Raw genomic sequence first — 23,799 nt, 5'->3', positions numbered from 1 at the left:
TCACAAACTTACACGGTGAACCATGCCAACGTCATGAAATGCTCACGTTCAGCATACTTTCCTCATCTTGTACAGTGCCTGCTAGGGAAATTGATGACACAATTCTACACACACACACACACACACACACACACACACACACACACGTTTGCAGTTTTCCAAGGTGAAGAAAAGAAAAAGTGGGTGAAAAATAGAAGGGAAGAGGTTCCAGACACATGAGCAGCTGCCGAGGCTGCCGCACATTTTTGTGTCAGATATTCATCTTCCCCCGAGTGTCTCTCTTTTTCTTTTCCTCCCAAGGATGTGGAAGCCTAGACTGGAACAGTGAGGTGAGTGAAAGGGCCCCGCTTTATAACTCACTGAAATCATTTCCTTATGGCTACAGGAAAACAGGTCATTCTTTAACTCACAAAAGAAAAATGAGAGTATGGGTAACTGAATGGAGAAGAATATGTAGGTTTTGTAATTTCCTTTGGAAAAACATTATAATTTACTCGGAATGAATACAGTAGCTTTGTATTAAGATTATCAACCAGAATATGTAGTTCTGGAAATTTTAGCCCCATTGACTTCAACTTTCTGGATGAAGGCCCAATGAAAATACCTTCCTTATGGGTTAAGAAGGAATAATGGGAACTATTTATTTCAGCTATGTAAATGTATATATTGTTTTCATTAAGGCAGACTGATCCCATGTCATACTATGTGGTTTTCTTCTCTTAGTCTTAGGACTCTGAATAGAACTCCGAATGGGTAACATTTTCATTTAATACTAGATAGCCCCCCATCTTTCCTGGACATTGAACAGTTTGAGATTGTCTCGAAGCAATGCTTTGTTTCCTTCAGCGCTCAGCTTAAGTGTGATAACACAAAGAGAGACTTACTCTTTCTCCTTTGGGACCTGCAGGGCCATGGGGTCCTATAGGACCATCTGCACCCTAAAAAAGATAAAAATAGAATACCATGAGACGAGTGAGAGACAAGGGCTGCAAGAAAAGTTCTGTTTTACTTGTCTGGGAGAATGAGGTCTTAGGATAACTTATCTGATTTTAAAGCACTTTATTCTTGATGGTTTTTCATGCCAGTTATTTTTGAGAAATCCATGCAACAGGGAGGAAGTATCTAACTGCATGCTTCAACAAAGAGTATACACAAAAAGCCATATTTCACAGTTATTTATTCTTATCTGATGAAGTATCTTTATTTTGCTCTCATCATTCTTTTCCCAGATTTATTTTTATTTTATGTGTATGTGTGAGTGCTTGCATGTATGTATAGACATCATGTGTGTGCAGTTTCCATGGAGGCCAGAAGAGGGCACCAGATCCCAGGAACTGGAGTTAGAGATGCTGGTGAGCCACCATGTGGGTTCTGGGAACTGAATCTGGGTCCTCTGTAAGAGCAGCCAGTGCTCTTAACTGCTGAGCCAACTCTCCAGCCCCATGCCTCCATAGTCGTAACCAGGAAAATATAACCATCCTTCCTTTCTACCATCTTCGCCCTGAGTCTTTTCTCCACAGCCACTGACACCCATGGCCAAAGCCTCAAAACTTTGTTTTTAGCGATTTAAAACATATGAATGAGAAGTATTTAACTTCCAAAACAACATTCTGCAGCTCCATTGGGACAGCAGGGGCTCATGAGGTGGAGGGGTTGTTCTTCTAGGTTTTGCCCATAATTTGCACATCAGGCAGGTAAAATGACTCGATTGACAGAACTGGTTTCTGTGACAGAAAAGATAATATCTGAAAGGATGGAAGAACTCTGGGGTCCGGCAGAAAATAATAACTGCCTGAAGGTTTTTAGAACTGAAAATTTTGATTCTTAAAAATGTAGTAAGGATTTCAAATATATTTCCTCGATTATCAGGAAGACTATGCCTAGAGTGGCAAAGAGTGCAAAATGGTATTTGCACGCACAAGGATTATTCAACTTGTCTAGCATATTCCCCTCATTGTCCTGGCAGGTTGGTGGATTCTGTTAGATTCTCTGATAGGAAAGAATTCAGAGTTTCGAATTCATTCTCCTGTTGGTGAATTCTTAGTGTCTTAATTACTCTCTTATTGCTTCAACTCAAAGTTCACCTCCACAACACTTCTAAATACTGAGTGACTATGGCTAAAATTTAAAAGTCAAGCTGCTAAAAACAAAGAAGTGGTAAAAATGATGGAGACACATGCTTTGCTTCATGAATAGAGACTTGGAAGTTAATTTAAGGAAGAAATTGCATTTCTAGGATGGACAAAAATATAAAGGAAAAGCAAGTTAAAGTAAATTCTTCATTTTCACCATTTCAGGGCTTTTCCCAAGGGAATGCAGGGAAGGTTTTATGAACTGCTTTAGGTCGCTGAGACACTGAAGGCAGCTGGGCCCAGCACTCTTCTCATTCAGTAAATTATCCAGACTTGAACTTCTGAAGATGTCCTGGCAGCTCGGGCCATACTTTCGAGTTGTGACCCATTCTCTGTCTCTCTTTCTCCCTTTCCATCGTCCTCATCCACTTCCCCCTCTGATTCTCGCCCTAAGCGACCCCTCATCATCTGGGAAGACCACAAAGAATGAAGGGGTCTTCCCCAGAGCACACAATCCATGAAGCGCACACACGTCGGAGCAGGACGCGGGGCTGACTCACCCGGGATCCTGGCTTCCCGTCTAAGCCAGATGCTCCCTGTGTGATTGGGTTGGTCGGGATTGGTGGGTGTGACACAAATGACAAGAACAGAGATTAGTATGAGGTACTGGTGAGAAATGCAACACTTCAAGCAACATCATACACAGTCACAGAATTCTGGGATGAATACCACATTGCTACAAATAGTTAGTTAAAAAAAAAATCACATGACAATACATGCCCCACAGGTGATGGCATTTTAGTGACATTTCTACCAGGAAATTCTTCTCTAGAAGTCTGGTGAAGGAGGTTTTACACAGTGGCCTACAGAGTACTTGCTGACAATACACAGCAAAGGGGCTTCTAGCTCTATGTCCACATGAAATTAATTTCCTAAAGACTATTATTCGTGATAGATTTCTTTAGATTCTGAAGAGAAAGTAATGGAAATCTCCTAAGAAAGGGCTCTAGGGCTCTGGCTACACTTGTTAAAACGCTTTTATGAACAAAAAGGCTGTGCTTGATTTTATATGGACGTTATTTGTGTGTTGGACCTAAAATTCACATTAGTCACCACTAGAGGGACTTCTAGGAACAAGAAAAAAAAATATGGGCTCAAGTTAAAATAAGTCCCAGTCTGTGCCCCAGGTCAGTTCAAATAATCTTTACACTGATGTTTGCATGAGAAATGACTTAAAACCTACGCATCTCACATTAATACATGCTTTTCCTTATTTTGGATTGAGGGATACCCATGGAGGAATGATAAAACTGCACTTTCTGTGTTTGTAGCAAGATGTAACTATAACCCTTTTTGATTAGGCTCTTATAGAGCAAACCCCCGATACTTGTTACTTCAAAGACACAGACTACGTCATGGAATATTTAAAAAGACACCGTGTTAGCACTTTCGATTCTCTTGGCCAGGCTGGAGAACTCTTTCTCAGCTTCATGCTTCAGGTGCAGTTAATAATAAAAAAATGAAAGAAAAAAAATCGATTCCACCTGCCAGCAATGCCAACACATATACATTTGGGATAATTTTAGTTTTTTTTTTTTAATTTAAAAATTCTTTCAGTATGATCTTGTTATGATCAATGCTGTAAGTACAAAACAGAGCTTTAGGTAGCAACAATTATAAACAGTAGATATTGTTGTTGCTTGTTTAGTAATAGCTTTTGGCTAAATGGGCTGTAAAAATCCCCAGCAGCCCTAAATTTGACAGTAGGGGGAAGTTTAGAGAAACTAGACTTAACGTTTAGGAAATGTAAAGCTTATTCAGCCTTTTTAAAAAAGCCTTTTTTTAAAGTTACTATTATAACATTTGAAGATAAATGTTAAAATGATATTTATACTGATAAGATTCTTTATCTAACTGGGGTGTGGAACTAAGGGCTTACAAATGTTTTGTGTCTATGATCCATTGATCCAATTGGCACAATTTAACTTGAACTATAACATAAAGCTCCCATGATTCACTCAGTAAGTAAATGTATACGAAATAGCTGCGGTGTCTGACTTAGAAGCCATGGGCTTTTGAGTGGATGTTAGTACTGAAAACACAATACCCATGGGGAAAATGAGATGGGGACCATCAACACTTTTTATCTCACATCTCTACTATACAACTATTTTCTGCTACTGGTTTTATGTCATATTTTACAAATGTAACCTACAATATTTTTACTGACCCTTATCTTCATTTACTGAACAAGCAACATATTAAAAGCCCCAAATTAAACCACATATACTCAATAATAATTTTAAAACCCTTTCAAGTTGTTGTGGGAAGAATATTGGCATAAAGTATATGAATGGGTGAAACCCCCTTTTTCATTATGAATGAAAATCTTTACAACTGCAGAATATGTCTTCCATACTATCCACTATTCTCCCAGGAACCTCATCACAGGGAATCTCCAAAACGGACAACACAAAACATACAGAACACAACGCGGTCGACTAATGTAAGGGGCCACAGCACTGACCTCAACGATGGCCAATTGCATACGTGCCACCAACAGAGCGCTAGAGTTTGTACAGACTCCGAGAGATCAAAACAACGGAGTACAAGGCTTACCCTGTATTAGACCATGAACGTGCTTGGGAGAGACCATGAAACAGCAAGCATCGCTTTTCAGAAGAGACAGTGGCAGAACTTGCCTGTCAGCCCCACAAGAGCAAGGTTGGCATGTATGCAATTGACGCGTGACGGGACATTTGTGGCACTGCTTGTTATGGGGTCACCCTGAGACACGAGATCAAGACATCAGGGAAAACAAAACTGGACTGTGCTCTGCTCTGACATAGGGTGTGTTCGAATGACAGGATTCTTGACTGTAAGATAGCCGCCGAGCAAGCCGGCACGGTTGCTTAGAAAGAAAAATCTGAGATTTGCCCCCAAATGGAAAGTGTTCTTTACTTACTGGAAGACCAAGGGGTCCTCTGTCACCCTTTTGGCCTGGTTCACCCTTCAATCCTTTAACACCATTTAACCCTGGTTCACCCTAAATGCAAAAGCAAATGCCAATTTTGGTTGCTATCATGGGTGTTTCAACTGTGAGAGAAGAGACCCAGTCTCTGAAATACTTGCAGATTCCAGTTTTAGGTAACAGCAGAGTGAGGCTAGCTTGATTGTGCATCAGTTAATAACCTAACTTAAAGCTTAATAAGCTAGAGATGACAAATAATATTCTAGAAAGCGCTGAAACTCAAGGAAAAGACATGTTGAGTATCACCACAAGATGTACAGCTGACATCATGGATCCTGGAGTTCTACCTCAAGGAACTTAGTGTTACATTGTTTTGACTAAGCAAATCAGAGACAATCAGAGTGGTGGATACTGAAGGGATCAGTAGGAAACCCCACTCTGCTGGGATTGAAAACTGGAATATGCAGGGCAGTGTTATAGACAGACATTTTAAGCCTTTAAGCATTTTGCCCAGGAGAATGAACTGAAAACGTAGACACTGATGTTTAAAGTAATGCCATTCTGCAAGTCCTCATTCCCTGACATTGCCAAGTTGGGTTCCTGCATGGATTAATCAATAGAGTTAACCACAAATTGACAGTCCCAGAAGAGACTGAAGATCAGAGAACTTGAATATAGTTTCCCTGACTGTCTGCGCCATGTTAGAACGAAGGAAGTACAGTTTAACATGGGATGACATTACAAGAGCCCTGATAAGTGGCAAATCCTCTTGACTCAGTTCAGGAAAAATCCAGGGATATAGCATGCCGATTGCCCAGCAGTAATAGCACGTTAGAGACAGAGAGTTCGGATACATACACTTTTCAGCTTTTAAGTATGGGCATTCATTTGTCAAGAAAACATGGAAAGACTTGTGAAAGGAAGGTGACCTCACTGTATGGAGGGCATGCTCATATTGGCTGAAGGGATTTTCAACCTTTGAAGTACTATCTGATCTGCCTGATGGTGAAAACCAGTGTGCTGCTCATTCAGAGCAGACTCTAGAGTCTCATAACACAGTGAACATAGGAATGGGTATAATTAACGGTTGCCTAGATGAGAATGCTCATGAGAAAATTATGGGAAACCCTGATATGGATGCACTCATGAGAGCATGCTATATATTTGAACTTTCAGAGGGCCCACACACTGTCATAGCATAGTAGAATTTGTAGACCTTGAAAATGTGAGTCTGTAGTGTAGCCACCGTTGAAAACCCAAATATGCTATAACTGACCAGGTCTAATCCTGAGGTCACAGTGCCATAGTTCACAATGCACTGGGGCCAAGGCTCAGTGGTCACTGTTCTAAACTTGAGATTCACGGCTTTGCATGTGAGCTCATTTCTAGTGTGTGGTTTTAAGATGATGAACAGGCAGGGCAGACTTGGTGGGCCCTGAAATTCTTTGGTGGGAAACCACATATTGATAAGAGTAGATGTTTCAAATTTCAATCGAAAAGCAGTCAAATCAAGTGGCAAAAAGACCAAATTTCATATCTGCACCAAATTCTATTACCAACCTGGTCATCATCTATTCCTGTAATTTACATTAAATAAGTGAACTGCTCCCGGTCTGTGTAGCTTATCAGTTGCAGAGTCAAGGAACTAACATAGGTCATCTGAGGTCTTTTCAATGTTATAATTTGTTGATAGCAATGATGGAAATAACAACTGTTGTGGAAAAAGGACTTAATGTCATTTTCTGTATCAAAAGGATCCTGGGCCTCATCCAATTGAATGGTTATGGTGTGTCTCAATCACCACAGAAATAAAACAATCTTGGAAGCCTTACTCTCAGTCATTATAGTAACTGATACACTATCCACTGGCTTAACCTGAAGGTAAGGCATTCTAAGATCGAGGTGACCAACTGTTCTTCTTCTTGTGTTACCTGCCTGCCCCTGAAAAGGAAAGCCAAGGATTCTTGTGTGAAGCCAGTATGGCTGGCAACCCCCTTCATAGCTGTGAGAGCCAAAGGGGGGCTTGCCAACCCCCAGGAGAGGGGGGCTGCTCTGGGCTTTCAGAAGCCTAGTGCTAACACTACGTTTCAAGATGCTCTCTGGGTCTCTGTAGAAGAAAAGAACAGGCAGAGACCGTCTTTCCAGTGTAAGCTCTACTGGTTCTGTCAAGGAGGACCTAGTCTCCATTGCACCTTTTTACATATACATGACTTCTATGACGTCACAGCTGATATACCCCATCCTATTCTAGATTATGACCCATGGGAAGGAAGACACCGAGATGCTAGGAAGCCAAAGCAGGTAGATGCAGTAGTAGTGTGTGGCAAGCAAGACCTTCAGTTGACAGCAAATATAGAGCCAGTGCCACCATAAAAAGAGAGAGCTCCTGGCTTAGTCTGAGAATTTCATCAGATGACCCTTACGTGGCAGATTTTAATATGCCACGTATTTAAAAAAAAAAAAACTTACATAGTGACAAGGGTAAAAGCAAAATGCGGAATGATTTATTTCCAGGTGTTAGCACTTAAGCTCATCGTGAGGCGAGTTATACTGTGAGAATTAAACATCTGGGTGCTTAAAGGCTTAAAGATATCAACATTACTTGACAAGTAAATAAGACAGGACAGACATGCTTCCGTCATGCTTGCCTGTGACCATCAAGGAAACAGAAATCAAATAATCAAGGGATTTGCTGGTACCTTTGGTCCAGGAAGTCCATGGGGTCCCTGAAAATGGAAAGCACAGCTTTAATTAAAAACTCACTGCTTCCTGTAGAAATGAGTATTATATCAAGTATAAAATGAGATGTAAGGCAAGAATCTTCTCGTCTGAGCTCTATCCAGAGGCAGGTCAGTGGGATGTTATTTATTACCTACCAAATGTTCCTTCCAGCTCTTGGGTTGCTCTGTAATAGGAAATTCATTAGGAGCAATTCTGTCTGCTAAATGCCTACGAGAGGAGAAAGCTGCTGGGGTTTTCATGGAAGAAAAGTTAGGCAAGAAGAGAGCCCCTGTTTTGTATTTACATTACAGGTACTTCTCAAATTTCCATTTTATAACCTGGTGGAATATTTGAGATGATTCATGAATTTTTATGGAATAGAGGTAGAACGTAAAAGCCAGAAATTCAGGGGAAAAAAAAAATCTCTACAGTCTGAGTAGCAAGAAGAGGAGATCTTTGTCCTTCACTCTTCATAACCAAGGTGTTGAAGACTCCAAAGGTGGCAAGAAGATGGCGTCCAAGCTTGGGAGTCTGGAAGGCCAGCCATTCGTCCAGTTTAAGATCAAAGAGTCCTAAGCGTTATGATTTGGATTGCATTTATTGTTACAGAAGTGAATTCTTTAAGGCTCTTCTAATAGTTGTTTATCAAAGAAAGGAGGTCATAATGAATGTATGAATCAGGATAAAAAGAAAGTTGTTTGGCGGAAAATACAAATATAGAAACTAATTATCAATTTAAATTAACTGAAGGTTATTCTGGATTGCTTTGAACTTTTAAAGAGATTCTAATAAGCTATTCAGGGAGATGCATATTTAAATATCCATCAGTGAAATAAAACAGAGGGAAAAACTGCTGACCATGTTCGCTGAGATATTTGTTACATATGTCTACATTAGAGTAATGTTTTCCCTCTTGATAAGTTGCGAATAAACATTTTCAGGAAATAGCTCTCATTATTGAGTATTTTTATCTCATGTTAATAATGGTTTCAAATTCCTTTAAGCTAATTAACTTTATCATTTGAACAGGATGTAGCATTTTCTAATTTAACCTTCTAACTTAAAGTGAAAGGAGTATAAAAAGCCAAAAACATGTCATTTGATTAATTCTTAATGGACTATTTGGTGTTACAAGAACAAGGTTAATGGAAGTTGTTTACCAAAGAAAGGAGGCAATTAGTGAGACCTGGGTGACCGACCAGGCTACCCTGCGGCTGGGATCATTCCCACGATGCTCTCTCTAGAGTGCAGTTGGAATAGAGGGTGGCCACACGTGCCTTCCTCTCTCTTATTGATGTCTTCCGGTTTATGAAGACACCCGAGAGATGAGTGTAACCCTATATCCTTCCTGCCTTGTTCCTTGCTGCGTCCAAGACCCTTGGAGCACTCTGCCGTCCGCATCCGAGCCTAAGCACAACTTACTCCAGCATTTAGAGAACCACGCGTGCTTCAGGGCTGCCTTCCCCGCTGGCAGTTCTGTGGAATCAGGAATGCTGTTCCCATTGCTCACTGGGAGACAACCACAGCAAACATGGCCTGGCTCCATGACTCACCAGAAGGAGCCATTGACACGGAAGGAGAAAGATCCAACACTCCATCACCTGTGGGAGCCAGCCTCAGTCTTTATCACACTGTTTTACACAGGTTCTCATTGGATCGTTCAGGGAAGGGTCTCAAGCTTCAAAGCTGCTTAGAAACCCTCTTCACTGGCTTGATAATTACCTTAACTAGCTACTAACAGCCTACAACAGCAAGAGGGTAAGATGACTTGCCGGTGTTCATGGCCCCTTGGAGTAAAGCTTGCCAGATCTGTCTCTCCTCGGCTCTACGTCTTTCTAACACACGTGTTTAGGGGAATGAAAGGCAGCGCTGTGAAGCAGGCAGAACACCTCACTTTTTCTGTTCATTCCCCAGAGAGCAACGCAAAGCAAACGCTGCCTGTGCTCATCTTTTCCCTAGTAGCACATGATAGATAAATGATTACATTTCAGGGAGAAGGAAACTTACCATGGGGCCAGGCGGGCCATGGGGACCTGGAGGGCCTGGTGGGCCTATGATCTGTATGTCCAAAAAATAAACATGGGTGTGGTTACTTCATTTCGATAAGGCAGGAGAGCAGGGGTCTAGTTCTAGGGCTCTGCTAATGCCATCAGCAGTCACAGAGGAAAGAGAATATGGTGAGGAGTGCTGTGCTTGATTCCCTGGCTTTAGCAATTCCTCTATGAGAATCAAATAACTTCAAACACTACAGTTGTTCTACAAAAACCCAGAGTAAATCAAAACTATATTAAAAGAAAAGGAAGCAACTGATTATCGAGACATTCTATAATGCTGCAACCACTATTAAACCCTCTGTTATTTCACTAAGCACAAAAAGGACTCTGGAGAGAAAGAGAATGTAAGTTCTTATTTCACTAGGCTTTCCCTAGAAGCATTATGGGAAATCCATTGATTTTTCTCCCCAGAGCTCTGAACAATTGCTTCCAACTCAAACTTCTGAGATACGCTGTCTCTCCTGGTACAAGACTAACATGTATCATGTATAGTTTGATTCACCAAGTGGGTGACTGTATTTCTATTACCAGTTAGCTATCTGGCACAGGCAGACCTAGGCAAATAATAATCCCATGTGAAGGGTCAGCCCCATGAACTTACAGAAGGACCCTGAGGACCTGGCAACCCAGAGTCTCCTTTCTCTCCTTTTACTCCATTGGCACCCTACAAATAACCAGGAAGCAGATTTAGCAGGAACATTATTTCCAAGGTCTAACAGACAAGTGAACTTAGACTGCCTTGAATTTTTTATATTATGCACATAATACATAACAAGTTTTATCTCCATCTATTTTTAGTCCAAAGCAGTAAATTTACTAAAACCCCTAGGATTATGGGTGTTATATAAAGAAAAATACAAAGTAAATAGAAACTAGGCTGAGCCTGATTTCACAGTATTAAATATACTGGATTATAAATGTTATTTTTTTTTTACAGTGTGCTCACTTTAAATAGCAAAGGTGAGACTTTAGTCCCACTGACATTTATTTATAGCTGCTTCTTTAAAAACAAGTAAAAGATCCAGGCCTGGTGACATGGGCCTGAGATCTTGGCTACTTGGGAGACTGAGGCAGAGAGAGCAAACATTCAAGGCCAGCCTATGTTTCAGAGTGTGTTCAAGCAGCCTACACAAGTTTTTAATGTAGAAAGTTAAAACAAAAGGATCTGAGATACAGCTCGGTAGTAGAGTGTGTGCCTGGCATGTACGGGCCTAGGTTCCATCTTCAGTACCTGGTGTAGGGTGGGAGGGGGTGGAAGGAAGTTCCTCTACTTTTTTCTTATAATTTCTGTATTTTCCCTTCCAAAGTTTCTGAGAAACAGTAACTCAGGGGGAATAAGCACCACCCCAAAGTATAGACCACCCCAAAATATAGACATACAGACTAATCTGTTCTACAATGGTTCTAAAGTTTTGTGATAATTTATTTCTTTATTGTGGCTTACTTTATGATAATTACTTGACTATACATATTAAATTCAAATGGCCAATTCTATTTTCTTTATTATCTTCTAAAGAAAACAACCCAGGAAAAATAAACCAAACACTTACTTTTTAATTAATTTGGCTATACTTTAAAATTTTAGTGTCTCACTTGGAAAAACTAAGCAACAATACTTCGTTATCTCAAAAATAAAAACAGTTTGAAAACACTGACTGAGAGTACAGTTGAGAATATAATTCTTTCCTAGTCACTTATTTTAGGAAGAGCACACCATAGAGTGTGAACATACCGGGAGTCCAGGAAGGCCAATTCCTCCTTTTTCACCTGGCATCCCTGGGTCCCCCACATCTCCCTTGGAGCCTTTGAGTCCCTACAAGTGATAGAGTTGGCATGTGAGAAGCACAGTGACAACCTGATAGGCACATCCTATGGCTAATGGGATTCCAGATAAATCTGCCAAGAGGTGGCCGCAAGTGGAGATGACTATGAGTTTTGTTTTCAGGTATTTTCTTTTTTACAGCCTTCTGCATTGGATCAATAATATTTCCCCATGTAATAGGATTAAGTTCTAGAGACCATTTAAATACAAAAAACATGAACTCAGGGTTTGGCATTATTTCTCCTGGTTTCCTAAATCTGCTTGGCAACTAACTGCATCCTACCAGTCCAGAAGACAATGTAATGACCGTAATTCTTAACAGTACAGAAAATATTTGAAGCAGGACTTAGCGTTATAATAGCAAAGATCCAAGTGAGCGTTCCCATTTCTACGCAGCCATTCTGTCCTCTTTATTGTGTGTATAAGAACTAGCTGTCATCAGTTTCCAGCACCAATGTTCAATCAATGCTTCAAAACACTCAACTTGTTCAGTGTTCCTGTTGGTGCTCATGACATTGCTACATGGTGAGCCAAATGCAATTACTATTCTTTCAGAATGAGAAAATAGATGTGTGGGTTTTGAATGCTAACAAATGTGAGTTATGGAACACTAACATTGAAATTAATTAATATTTTTAAGCATTTTCATCCCAGTAACCTTGTGGCAACATGAGCAGATGGTTATGGTTACCATGGTAGGGGATTCACAAGCTGCACAGACCTGTTCATCTTAGGGACAAGAACACATATTAATTTGTTAACTGTCTTTATACTGACTTCAGAATCACATCCTGGGGGAGTGAAGAAGTACCAGCAAAGATAGATTTATCTTTCTGGTTAATCAGCAAGGTCAGCTGGTTTTAGAGATCCTGTGACAGGAAAAGGCAACAAGGCCAATTCAACAGGTTGAGTAGGAGAACAGGCTTTTGCAAAGACTATAGAAAAAACATCCAGCTACTGTATATATTGAATATTTAGGCATATTTAGTATGCTACTATACAAGTCTAATTTGTTATCTTTAATTACTAACAATGGGGAAAGGTTATCATTAATGTGATCTCTAATTGACATGGAAAATTGACTAAATTATCTTTCTACAGTATTTGTTTGATGTGACATTTTGTGACTGCAATATCCAACTCTGTTATTAAAAATAACTCTTCTCCTAAGTTAAGTATTTTTTTTGTCTAATACTTTTTCCTGAAGAGTATATGGTTGACTCAGTACATCAAAAATTCCATTGACTTCTTATTAATTCAAGCTATTTCTTAAATATATTCAACTATATTTTTTTTTATTCTGTGTGTGGGCCTGAATATGATGATGTGCACCACATGTGTGCTGGTGCCTGTGGAGGCCAGATGGGGGCATCTGACACCCTGGAATTGGAGTGACAGGTGGTTGTGAGCTGCCTGGTGTGGATGTGGGGAACCAAACCCATGTCTTCTACAAGAGCAATACATGCTTTCAGCCAACAAGTCATCTTTCCATCCCTTGATCCATTTCTTGAGAAAATAGTTGAAGTCCATATAGCCTCAAAGATTTTGAAACTAATCCTTGTGGTTTGATTCCTAATGCTGTCTGCATTCTCTCAGTAAAATTCTTAAAAGGTGGGGGTTGCCAAGCCACAGCACACATGCCAAGTCCAGCCTAGGGACTGTTTTTATTTATGTTGAATTAAAAAAGTAAGACATGTTTAAAGAAAAGGATACACGAAAGAGACCATATGTACCCACAAAATCTAAAGTATTTCCATCAGAATTTTAGAGAAATTTTATCAGCTTCCATGTTGAGGACACTCTGAAAGATACTGCTATCGTGTGCAAGCTGACTGTGCTTCACTTTTTGTCTGAGTTTTCAAAACATTTAGAAAATCAGGGGAAATCATTATACCCAAAAAAGAGACATTATCGAATGACTGTAGATAAGCAATGCTATTAATCATGAAAACTATGGCCACTGATTTTGATATTGAATTGCTTATATTCACTGAAAAAAAAAAAACCTCAAAAAAACCAAACCCAAACCCCAAGCCATTCTTACTAATGTAATGATTTCAGAGTCTACTAAAATGTGTTGAGGTAGATTGACATGTCAGTAGCATCAAGCACAAAACTAAAGAAACATATAGCTTTACATTTTTACAACAAAATTTATATCTAATTTAAAACCAATTGCATTTTTAGATTTCAAATGGAATGGAAAAAAAAGAGGATACATCATCTATCAAAAGACATGACTTTTGGCTTTAAACCTATCATAAAAGCAGTGAGTGATCAATAGTGGTGCTTTAAATAATAATATATATCTTTGAAAATTACCTGTTCTCCATCAACTCCGGGAATTCCTGGAGATCCTTGCTCACCCTGACAAAATAAAAAGCAAGAACTTGCCTGCATTTATGATTGCTACAGAAACCATGCTAGTTGGTAAAAGTACAGTTTGACTTTTAGCAAATACATTTTAACCCAAGAATATGCTGGTCCAGTACATATATCTAAGCTAAGTGAAGGGATGATCTTTCTTGAGAATTGTAATAATACCCATATGTAGCAAATACCCACTGTTTTTTATTTTTCTTCCATTGGTTACATACAATTTAATGGCTGACCACATCCTACAGCAACACTTCTATGACTTTGCTAATTCTCTTTTCCCATAAGGAAGGAATCAGTACAGACTGTCTAATTTTCAGTAACAATCAAAACATAATAGTTAGACCAAGAGAGAATAAAAGGCAAAGTTTGGTAAATGTATAGCAATATTCTAACTGGCACAATGTGAAACTTTCATAATGGCTGTGAGTGTGCCCTGCCCAGAAAAGCCCCGTTGGAGGATCTAATAAATCAGATATCTCAATCCACGTGAGGTGACTTTCAGACCCATTCCATTTCCTATACTATGCTAGAAATGAAATAAATGGACTTTTAATAGCATGATTTATTAGAATGTTTGACAAACTCAGAATACAGAGATTTATTTTTTTAATGGAAGATGTTTAATTTAAAACAAATCTAAACAGCATGCTAGAGATTATTTAAATGATACATGTTTAGTCATCTTTCAGATTTGAATGATAACTGAACAAAAATCCTTTGAAATGTAAGGCGTGGTTTTATACCACTCAACTGTCTGTATGGACACTGTTACAAGCCCCAATTTCTACCCTGTGTTTAAGTGTGAAGACAGTCTGGGTGTGAGCAAGCCCCTCACAGAAGGGTTTTTCCAGTTGCAGTCCTGAGGCTGTGTTTTCTAGGAAGTGTTTTTGGCGATAGTATAAACCACAATGCTCCATCCGCTAGAACTCCCTTTCCTGGTTTAAAAAAAAAAAAAAAAACCCTGAAGAGCTGTAGGCCACGGTATGAAACCTGAGCTTTCCCAGTGTTTAAGGAAGGCAGGATCTTGTGGTTTCAAACCAATGAAATAAAAAAAAGGCCTTTCCTCATTTCGGATTTCCGGTTCTTTGCGGCAGTAGCAAAGTTTATTTTGCCACAAACATTTTCTGTTGAGGTTGGATGCACCCGGCTGAGCCCCAGCTTCATTCTGAGTCTGGATACCTGTCAACACTCTAGTCCAATCACCATAGCTTTGCTCAACTGTTACCTTTACAAATGTGGACCAGGGAGGCTGAAAGAACAAGATTCATAGATCCTCCATCACTCAAATGTGGTTAGTAAGAGTTGTTTGATGTGTAAAAAATTAAAATTCCTCTTATTTGACACTGGACGGAGAAATACCAAGTGAATAGACTACCGTCAGTCTGAGGCAGTGAGTCCAGAGCTGGGAATGTGTCCTATTCTTTTCCGGGAGAAGCTGCGCTGTCTCACAGTGACAGACATACCCACCTCAATGATCCCAACTTTCTCAAGAAGGATCCTGGGAAGTATAAAGGCTTGTCATACAACATGATATTAGTCACCGTGATGGGTGGGATGAAGAGGTCAGTACGGTGGACAGGATGGGGAAGTGGCAGGTAGTGAGGAGGGGTTTGACGCCTCTCTGCCACCACATGTTCAGATTTCCATACGGTTACCACCCCTCTGTCTTTCTTCAGTTTCAACTCAAAACCATCCTGGACTTCCAGACCTAGAGAGGCAGTTCTATGCATATCCAGCCCACACACTCTTTTAAAAAAAGATATATTTTTATGTGTATTTTGCCTGCATGTATGTCTTTGTGCCATGTGTGTGCCTGGTGCTCTCAGAGGCCATAAGAGAGTGTCAGATCCTCTGAGACTGGAGTTATAGATGGGTGTGAGCCACCATATGGGTGCTGGGAATGGAATCTGGGCTCTCTGGAAGAGCAGCCAATGCTCTTAACCACTGAGCCATCACACCCTATCCCTCATCTACACCCACATCAGAGCACTTACTTATTAGTGATCATGCCTTTAGGTGCCTGTCTCAGACCCTGGGTTCTAAGTTCCTAGTAAAACCTCTTACTGGTATCTCTGCAGATTCAAAACCATATCAGGAAGTGAAGGCTCATAATTACCTCCTGGGCAACAGAATTAACAAGTGATTATAAAAGAAGAGATGGCAGTTTAGTGAGAGCCCTTTTTAGCTGGGTAACCCTTTTTATTTCTTTAGATCAAAGCATGGTTGCCTTTTCTAGGCCTCAGAACTGTGGAGAAATCACAGAAACCTTTGAGCTTTGTGGGAAATGTATTTATTTAGCTTTGGAGAAAGTTCTAGTTATGAGAGGAGATGAAGCAAGAAATCTCATCTGGATTGACACTACACAAAGGAGGAGAGAATCTCCAAAGTTCCTTCCATGTCTAGCCCAGATCATCAAACTGTTAAGAGGAGAGGGATCAGAAAAACTGGTCATCAGAGACAAGTACAGGGTATGACTGTTGAATATTTGGTGCTACGCTTTCAGGGACAAGACTATGTAGAAAATTAGTTAAGTTCCATATCATACATTAATATGTGGAACATGTTTATGTTACACAAAAAATATTTTGGTAATTAGGATCTATGCCCTGAATATAACTCAAAAAAGACAATAACCTCAGTAATATTTTATTTTATAGTCTTTTAATAGAGAAATAAATCTCTATACACTGGACATTTATTTTTAAGTATCTAGAGAGAGTACAAAAGCTGATGTGTGCATGAATGTGTGTGTCTGTATGCTAGGCACAGCAAATAAGCCAACTTAAGAAGCGTAAATAAAAAATGAATTTTGAAACCACTTGAATCTCCTACAAGAATCCAATGACGAAAGTCATATTTCAACACGTGTAGCTCAGTTCTGAAAAGCCAGAATTCCTGGACATGTGTTAATTGCTCAAACATGGTTGAATGATGGAGCTTTAGTTTGGGGGGTGGGGTGGTAAAGCTACCACCGCCAGCAAAGCTGATGTACAATCAAGGAAATTTTGGATTGTGCTGTTTGTGGGGAGCATGCTTCATTCGATAAAGCACACGGCTGAAAGTCTGAATGATAAAGAGAAGGCGTGTAAAACAGGTCTCGAGAATGGCTCCTGAACCTGTCAGTCATTTATGAATGCATTATAGGAAGGTTCTCCTTGTTCTCCCCTTACAAAAGAATTGGAAAAAAAAGGGGGTCTTTCTTAGGGGCAAGAGTAAACTCCCTTCAATCCTCATTTGTTTGAATATTTACCTTTTCCCATAAGCCATGTTGAGCATCTCTTTGCATTTATAATTTCTGTGAAGCTTGTACTTCCCTTGTTTAATATTCTGTACTTTCCTCAATGTCCTTTCCTAAATTTGTGTCCCTCCATTTCTCTGCTCTCTTTCCTCATTTCCTTTCTTCCTTTAGCTGAGACTCCGGTGCCGTTTCCCTGTCCTCTAAAACACTGTTTCTGGCCTCAATTCTCTAGCACTTTCTAAGAACTGTTTTCTAAGGGCATACATGCTCAGCATGGCATCTCTGCACTGTAGGAGGTAAAGGGGAGCAAGGAAGGAAGTATAACCTTTGGCCCTTGTAGTCCTTGAGGTCCAGGAGGTCCAGGGGGGCCCTGAAGCAAGAGAAGACATGTTGTAAAACATACCAAGTAGACATGTTAAAATTTCAGGCTTTAGAACTAACCAGCACACCGCACGTTTCTATCATAATTAGATATTTCTAGATATTGATTTTCAATGGGACACTATTTCATCAGTTATGTAATGATAAATCAGACTCCCACTCTGAGTACTGAAGAGGACTCTCAGTATGCTCTTCAAGTCACTATGCTACAGAGGAAACTTTGGATTCGGTAAGACAACTGACAATTGCTGCCTCCCTCTTCCAGCACACATCTTCTTGTGATGAATGACCTGGCTGTTTTAACCCTTTCTTCTCAGCCATCTGCTTCACAGGCTTTGATTTCTTCTCTCTCTCCTTCCTTCTTTCCTTCTCTCTCTCTCTCTCTCTCTCTCTCTCTCTCTCTCTCTCTCTCTCTCTCTCTCTCTCCTTTCTCTTCTCTCTCCCTCCCTCCCTCTCTCCCTTCCCCTCCTCTCTTGAGACAGGGTCTCTCTATGTAGTCCTGGCTGTCCTGGAACTTGCTATGTAGACCAGGCTGGCTTCAAACTTACAGAGATCCACGTGTCTCTCTGCCTTGAGAGTCTTGGGCTTAAAGGTGTACCACACAATGCTCTGCCAAAGCTTTGATTTCTAAGCCACAAAGATAAAGCTATCTTATTAACTGGAGGCTAAGTCTTTAAAAAAAAAAAAAGTAATAACTTTCTCCGGACTTTCCCATAGAACAGATAGTAATTTAACGAGGTCAAATGTCTTAAAAGGTTAATAACATAAACATAAAGTAAACGCCCAATAAAAACCAATTGCTACATTAGTACAGTCTTGGCCTGCATGCATCCATACTGAATTCAAAGCCACAAACCACAGAGATCATGCAAAAGGAGTTACCGTGACGGTTAAGGTGGTGATCCTCTGTTGGGAAATGGACCGACAGAGACAAGAGTTACCTATGCTGTGTCAAAACCAAGTGACAGACTTCCGAAAAAAATCATCCACTTCCAAAGTACATGTTGTCAAGTCAGATGTCTTTTAAGTCACAGAGAGCTACAGCAAACATACTAGCCTATCTCCATACAGCATACTTGTAAAGGGTTGGGAAATATTTTTAGAATTTTATTTTAAAAATTATAAGAAAACAAAGCATAAAATTTTCCATTTGCTTGATTTTTAAAACTCACATAATTAAAAAAAATTATATAGTTAGGTACCTGTATGCTAAATGTTGGTCAGCCTAATTGTGAATTGTGAAATTTGCTATTGGTAAGAGCTCTATTCTAGATTTTGATTAGGGAAGAGTGAAATATCTTTCTTCTCTTACTCTGTAGTTCATTTTTTACATTATAATTGACCCCCCTATGTGCTATAATCAAAGAAACTGACATTGAACTTATTTAGTTTGTTGACGTGCTAAATACTTTAATAGAATATATTGTCTTAAAGCATGGGTTTCCACAACATGATTCCTATTCCGTGATTATGTTTGTGTATCTAATCGTTTGTAGTTTACATCTTGTGCTAAGACCTCTACATGGCTTATTGAAACAATAGAAAGGAGTCATTTGCCATTCAGGACTTTTGGTTATAAGAGGCATTGTCTGGTTATATGTGAACTCGAGGGTATGGTTCTAATACCACCCCTCGGTGTACCATCACTCCATTCCAATCTCTGATTCAAACCTTTGTTGTCATTTTTATTATTGTCATTGTAAAAATTAACCTTAACATTATCTATTTCATTTTAAATACTTGGATAATTCTTTATTGACATAGTTACTAACGTCCTTTAGAAAACACTGTGCTTATACACGTATTAACGATTCAAGTTTGTATTGCATGAGAAAAGCAGTCTGCGTGATGACAGCTTCAGATAATGCAATAAACAAGTTGGATGTTTCTGAGACAAAGGCAAACAATCTCAATAAACTAAGAGCAAGTTCTTATATATACCCAGAATTTTATGTCACCAGACCTACACAATACAAGGTAATGCTTACACTATTTTAAAGAGGTTTCCCTAGACACAACAATTGCATTTACAGCCATTAAAAAACTGTTCTGTTCCTAGGACGTAAATGAGTCATTTACTAAAACAAGGAAATTATAGAGTAAAAAGAATTTCTTCACCCTTGTCCCTCAATCATGTGTTGCATTTTTAACTAGAAAGCAGAATTACAAAATGTTATGAAGGTAAGCAGTTTTACAATTTGAATTCTCTCAGATTTTCTAACAAGGTCATATATATATAAATTCACATCCTTACATAAATAAACATGTCTTGTTTGTCCTTTTTCTTAAAAATGTTAATGCTAACAACATTTTTTTTTAAAAAAAATAATGAGCTGCATAATGAAAGAATACCATTAGTAGTAAATAAACCAACAGAAGAAGTTGAAATGATGTACTAATAACTGTTTGAGAGACCTCAAACTTGGGAAGGTTCGACTGTAGCTCAGAAGGGAGCAAGTGGTCACCAAGGTCAGCTAAGTTCACCAGCACACCACCTTGGCCTCCACCTGGGAGCAGCCATGTGCAGCTCCCAGAGTCATCCTACGAGGTTGGCTCTTCAACACGGAAGCTATATAATCCCAGCAGGGCTCCCCTGTGAAGGCCAGTAATGGTCTGAAAACCAGAATGTTTGGAAGTGATGGAGAGCGCCATGACATTCCAGTGAGATGTGATATGAGGTGGGAGGTGGGATCTAACAGCAAATGTCAGTCTTGTGCTTTGGAGATGTTCGTGTGAAAATCCTACCCAAGTTATAGGTTATTCTTCTTCACTTTTCATAATGATAGGTTCTTATGCTCCTTTTTACCAAAGGAGGAGACCATTACAGAAAGCCACAACTCATCAAATTGCAGAGAGCAACTAACCATGCTGGGGGGCCCTGTCCCAATTGATATATGCACAATACAATTCTTTCACCTTAAGACTTAGCAAACATCTGGGAAGAGGGAACAGAAAGATTCTAAGAGCCAGAGGAAGTCTTCTGTGAAACTGTTTCTTCTAGTTCTGACAGGGAAGCTACATCTGTAAAATGTCAACAGCATGGCTGCCACAACAAGACCTGAGCAATTCCAATAGTTGACATCCCAATGTAGAAGGGAGAAATATCCCAGCACCCTCCCCTCCTAGATGAGACAAGCAATTAATAACTTCCAAGAGAGAAAAAATTAGTATTCCCCAGGGATACACCCCTGCTGTGGAACAATCTTTGTACACTGTAAATATGTATTACTCTCATTGGTTAGTAAAGAGCTGACTGGCCTATAGCTGGGCAGGAAGAGATTGGGTGGGAGAGCCAGACTAGGAGGATGCTGAGAAGATGAAGGGCAGAGTCTCAGGAGCCTCAAGCAAGACACAGAGGAAGGAGGAGACAAGTATGCCGCACTGAGATTAGGTAACAAGCCATGTGGTAGAATATAGATAGAAATATGGGTCAAAGTTGTAAGAACTAGTTAGTAACAAGCTATTGGCCAAGCATTTATACTTAATATTAATTCTCTGTGTGGTTACTTGGGATCATTTCACTGTGGGGAAGTCAAGACTGGGAGGTCTGGAAGAATGTTGGACAGGGAGAAAAGATGGATCAGAGGAGTTGAGATAAATTCCTTTTTATGTTGCTTGGTGTCAAAAAGAAAAATAATGAGCTGTGTTAGGTTTTTATTTTGCTCCCTAACTTCAGCTCTAGTCAAAAGGATATAATTAGCAGTTATATGATTTTAAATTTTGTTGCTCATTTAACTATAAGTGAATGGATGAAAATTATAAATACCATAACCAGAATGACAAATATCTTAGGTACATAATATGCATAGTACTTCAACTATTTTATCTCCCATACTGGATATTGGATAGAGAGAAGTTACATAAACTACTTTTGATATTTTTTCATAATCTGAACTATTTTATAGAACATAGTTCTAATGTGATATTGCAACTGTAATACATTCATATCCATGTAGTCATTCTAGAGTATGAGATACAATGTTTTTTGAAGGACACATAATGAAATAAGCATCATCCAGCTACTCTTCCTCTAATGCCTTTCTGACTTAATTGATTGATCTTATTAGGGACTCTTAATCCACCAGAGTATGATGTCAGGAGGAGGATGAACAAATAGCCTTCAACTGAAAAATGACTCTAAGCTCTTTATAAACACGGCATATGGTTGACCCAATGGGAATATATCATTAGGTTTGGAGACAGTATAAAGTCATTGACTATGATGGATATTAACTGGATACTGTTTACAGTCATATAGAACTTGAGATGGAAAAAAGACAATGGAAGTGTGTATCCTTTCATTTCAAGGAACAGCTACCAGATTTATTTTCCAAAAAGTACATTACTTTCAGGAACTTCAGTAAAAAGTGTTCATGAGTACCTAAAAACCACCCTAAGGATAACACTGTATTTTATGAGCTCAAACAAAAACATCTACTCCATTTTGTAGACAAGGTCAGTGAAGCATAGATAGTGATTTCCCTAAAATGACTGCACTCCTAACTGGTAGAGGGGAGAATGAAACAGAAATGTCCACTTCAGTATAAGCATAGCCCATATGCTTGTTCATGCAAAAAATGTTTTAAAAACACTTCAAAACATTGCAGAAAATGCCAGTAATATGGGAGCATTTCTTGGAAGAGTAGAGAGTGGGCACCCCATGTGATAGTTTGGATGAGAAATGTCCCCCATGGATTTGAATGCTTGGTCCCCAGCTGGTGGCACTGTTTGGGAAGGTCATAGAACCTTTAGGAGGTGGAGCCTTTCTGGAGGAAGTACGTGACTAGAGGTGAGTTTTGAGGGTTTATAGCCCATCCCATCCCTGCCCTCTCTCTGCTTCCTGTGTATGGACACAGTGTAAACAGCCATCCCCCTATTTTGCTTCCAGACCTTCACTGCCTTTCACATGTCTATTCTACCACGATGGACACTATCCCACTAAAAGGTTCCTCTAAGTTGGTTGTTTTTTTTTTTTTGGTCAGGTAGTCTACACAGCATGGAAAGTAACTGGAACACTGTTTACAGCCAGAGACAAGGCCCATAGGGCAACTGGAAGTAGTTTAAGGAAAATGTATAACATTGCTAATAAAGTGTAAGAGCTGTCCCTGTTTTACTGTGCAAGAATTTTGAAAACATTGTAGGTCCAAAAAACCTGCCTGTTCCTTGTCTCTGACCCTCCATACATAATTATCAACTTGTAGGGGGAAAGGGAAACATTTAGAAAATTGGCTCAAGAATTTGACCATAACCCCAAGGTTACTGTTTATGTTTAAGCCGCTTGTAATGAGGAATGCTAAATCAGGCAGTTGGCTGAATATGCTATCCAATCCACATTTGTCCAAATAGGAAACATAGAAATAAAAAAGGCTAGTAGTGGTAGTGAAGCCCACATAAAAGTATAGGTCTATGAAAATTAGACCCCAGTGGTGAAATCATGAGGATAGAGATATTAAAATAGGTATAAAATAGAGAGACTTTAAGTATCTGGTTTGTTTTTAAGCTAAGAAATGGCTTGTACATAAAAAGTACAGTCATTCATCCAACCACTAAATGCTCACTGTTCATTGCACATTTACAAGCCCAGGCAATATAAACATAAGACATATTTTCTGTTACTAAGAAACTTACAATATGGTCATGGAAAAACTAAAACCAATTATGTGATTAGAGAGTAATCATATGTTATAGTATTGGCCCCTGACTTCTCATGTGTGGACTTTGAGGAAGAACTCAGCTGGTGAGAGCAGTGAATTTATGCATCAGATTCAACGAACAAAAGAAAGGAAAAATAATGGGATGAGCCTAGGCAAAAGAGATTTGTAGGGATATGATAAAAACGACTATGTCATAGGAAATGGAAAAATATCTTGGCAGAAAAGATAGTACTGTGGAGACTTAACTGATGTCAGCTGGAGGAATTTGGTCTTGATTGAGTAGACAAGGACTCATGAAGAGATTTGAGCAAATTAGAACAATCAAAGTAATGACAGCTTATGAAAAATCAGCCTTAGAGACAAATACTGGTTACATTAGAAGGTCCAGGCGACACCAGGGAGACAGAATTGGCCACAGGATTGGTACAGTGTTGGACAAAAAATAAACAGGTTGTGGACCAATATTTGGGAATGGACAGAATGAGTAGTGTTGAGATGTGTTTTGAG

General features: G+C 39.4%; 1 protein-coding gene across 1 annotated transcript in view; it reads right to left on the bottom strand.

Annotated features, from left to right (window-relative positions):
* Col25a1 (collagen type XXV alpha 1 chain) overlaps nt 1-23,799 on the bottom strand; it is a 402,845-nt gene that overhangs the window by 16,692 nt on the left and 362,354 nt on the right. Inside the window, exons 24-32 of the mRNA XM_006970377.4 lie at nt 18,521-18,544; nt 17,583-17,627; nt 13,963-14,007; nt 11,551-11,631; nt 10,420-10,482; nt 9,772-9,822; nt 7,743-7,769; nt 2,633-2,668; nt 885-938 (exon numbers count right to left, since the gene is read on the bottom strand). Coding sequence (XP_006970439.1) covers nt 885-938; nt 2,633-2,668; nt 7,743-7,769; nt 9,772-9,822; nt 10,420-10,482; nt 11,551-11,631; nt 13,963-14,007; nt 17,583-17,627; nt 18,521-18,544 — 426 coding nt within the window. The remainder of the gene's footprint in view (nt 1-884; nt 939-2,632; nt 2,669-7,742; nt 7,770-9,771; nt 9,823-10,419; nt 10,483-11,550; nt 11,632-13,962; nt 14,008-17,582; nt 17,628-18,520; nt 18,545-23,799) is intronic.

This window comes from Peromyscus maniculatus, chromosome 6 (assembly GCF_049852395.1).
Source record: "Peromyscus maniculatus bairdii isolate BWxNUB_F1_BW_parent chromosome 6, HU_Pman_BW_mat_3.1, whole genome shotgun sequence".
Classification (NCBI taxonomy): domain Eukaryota; kingdom Metazoa; phylum Chordata; class Mammalia; order Rodentia; family Cricetidae; genus Peromyscus; species Peromyscus maniculatus.
The sequence above is the reverse complement of the archived record's forward strand: the minus strand, read 5'-3'. Positions and strand labels throughout refer to the sequence as shown.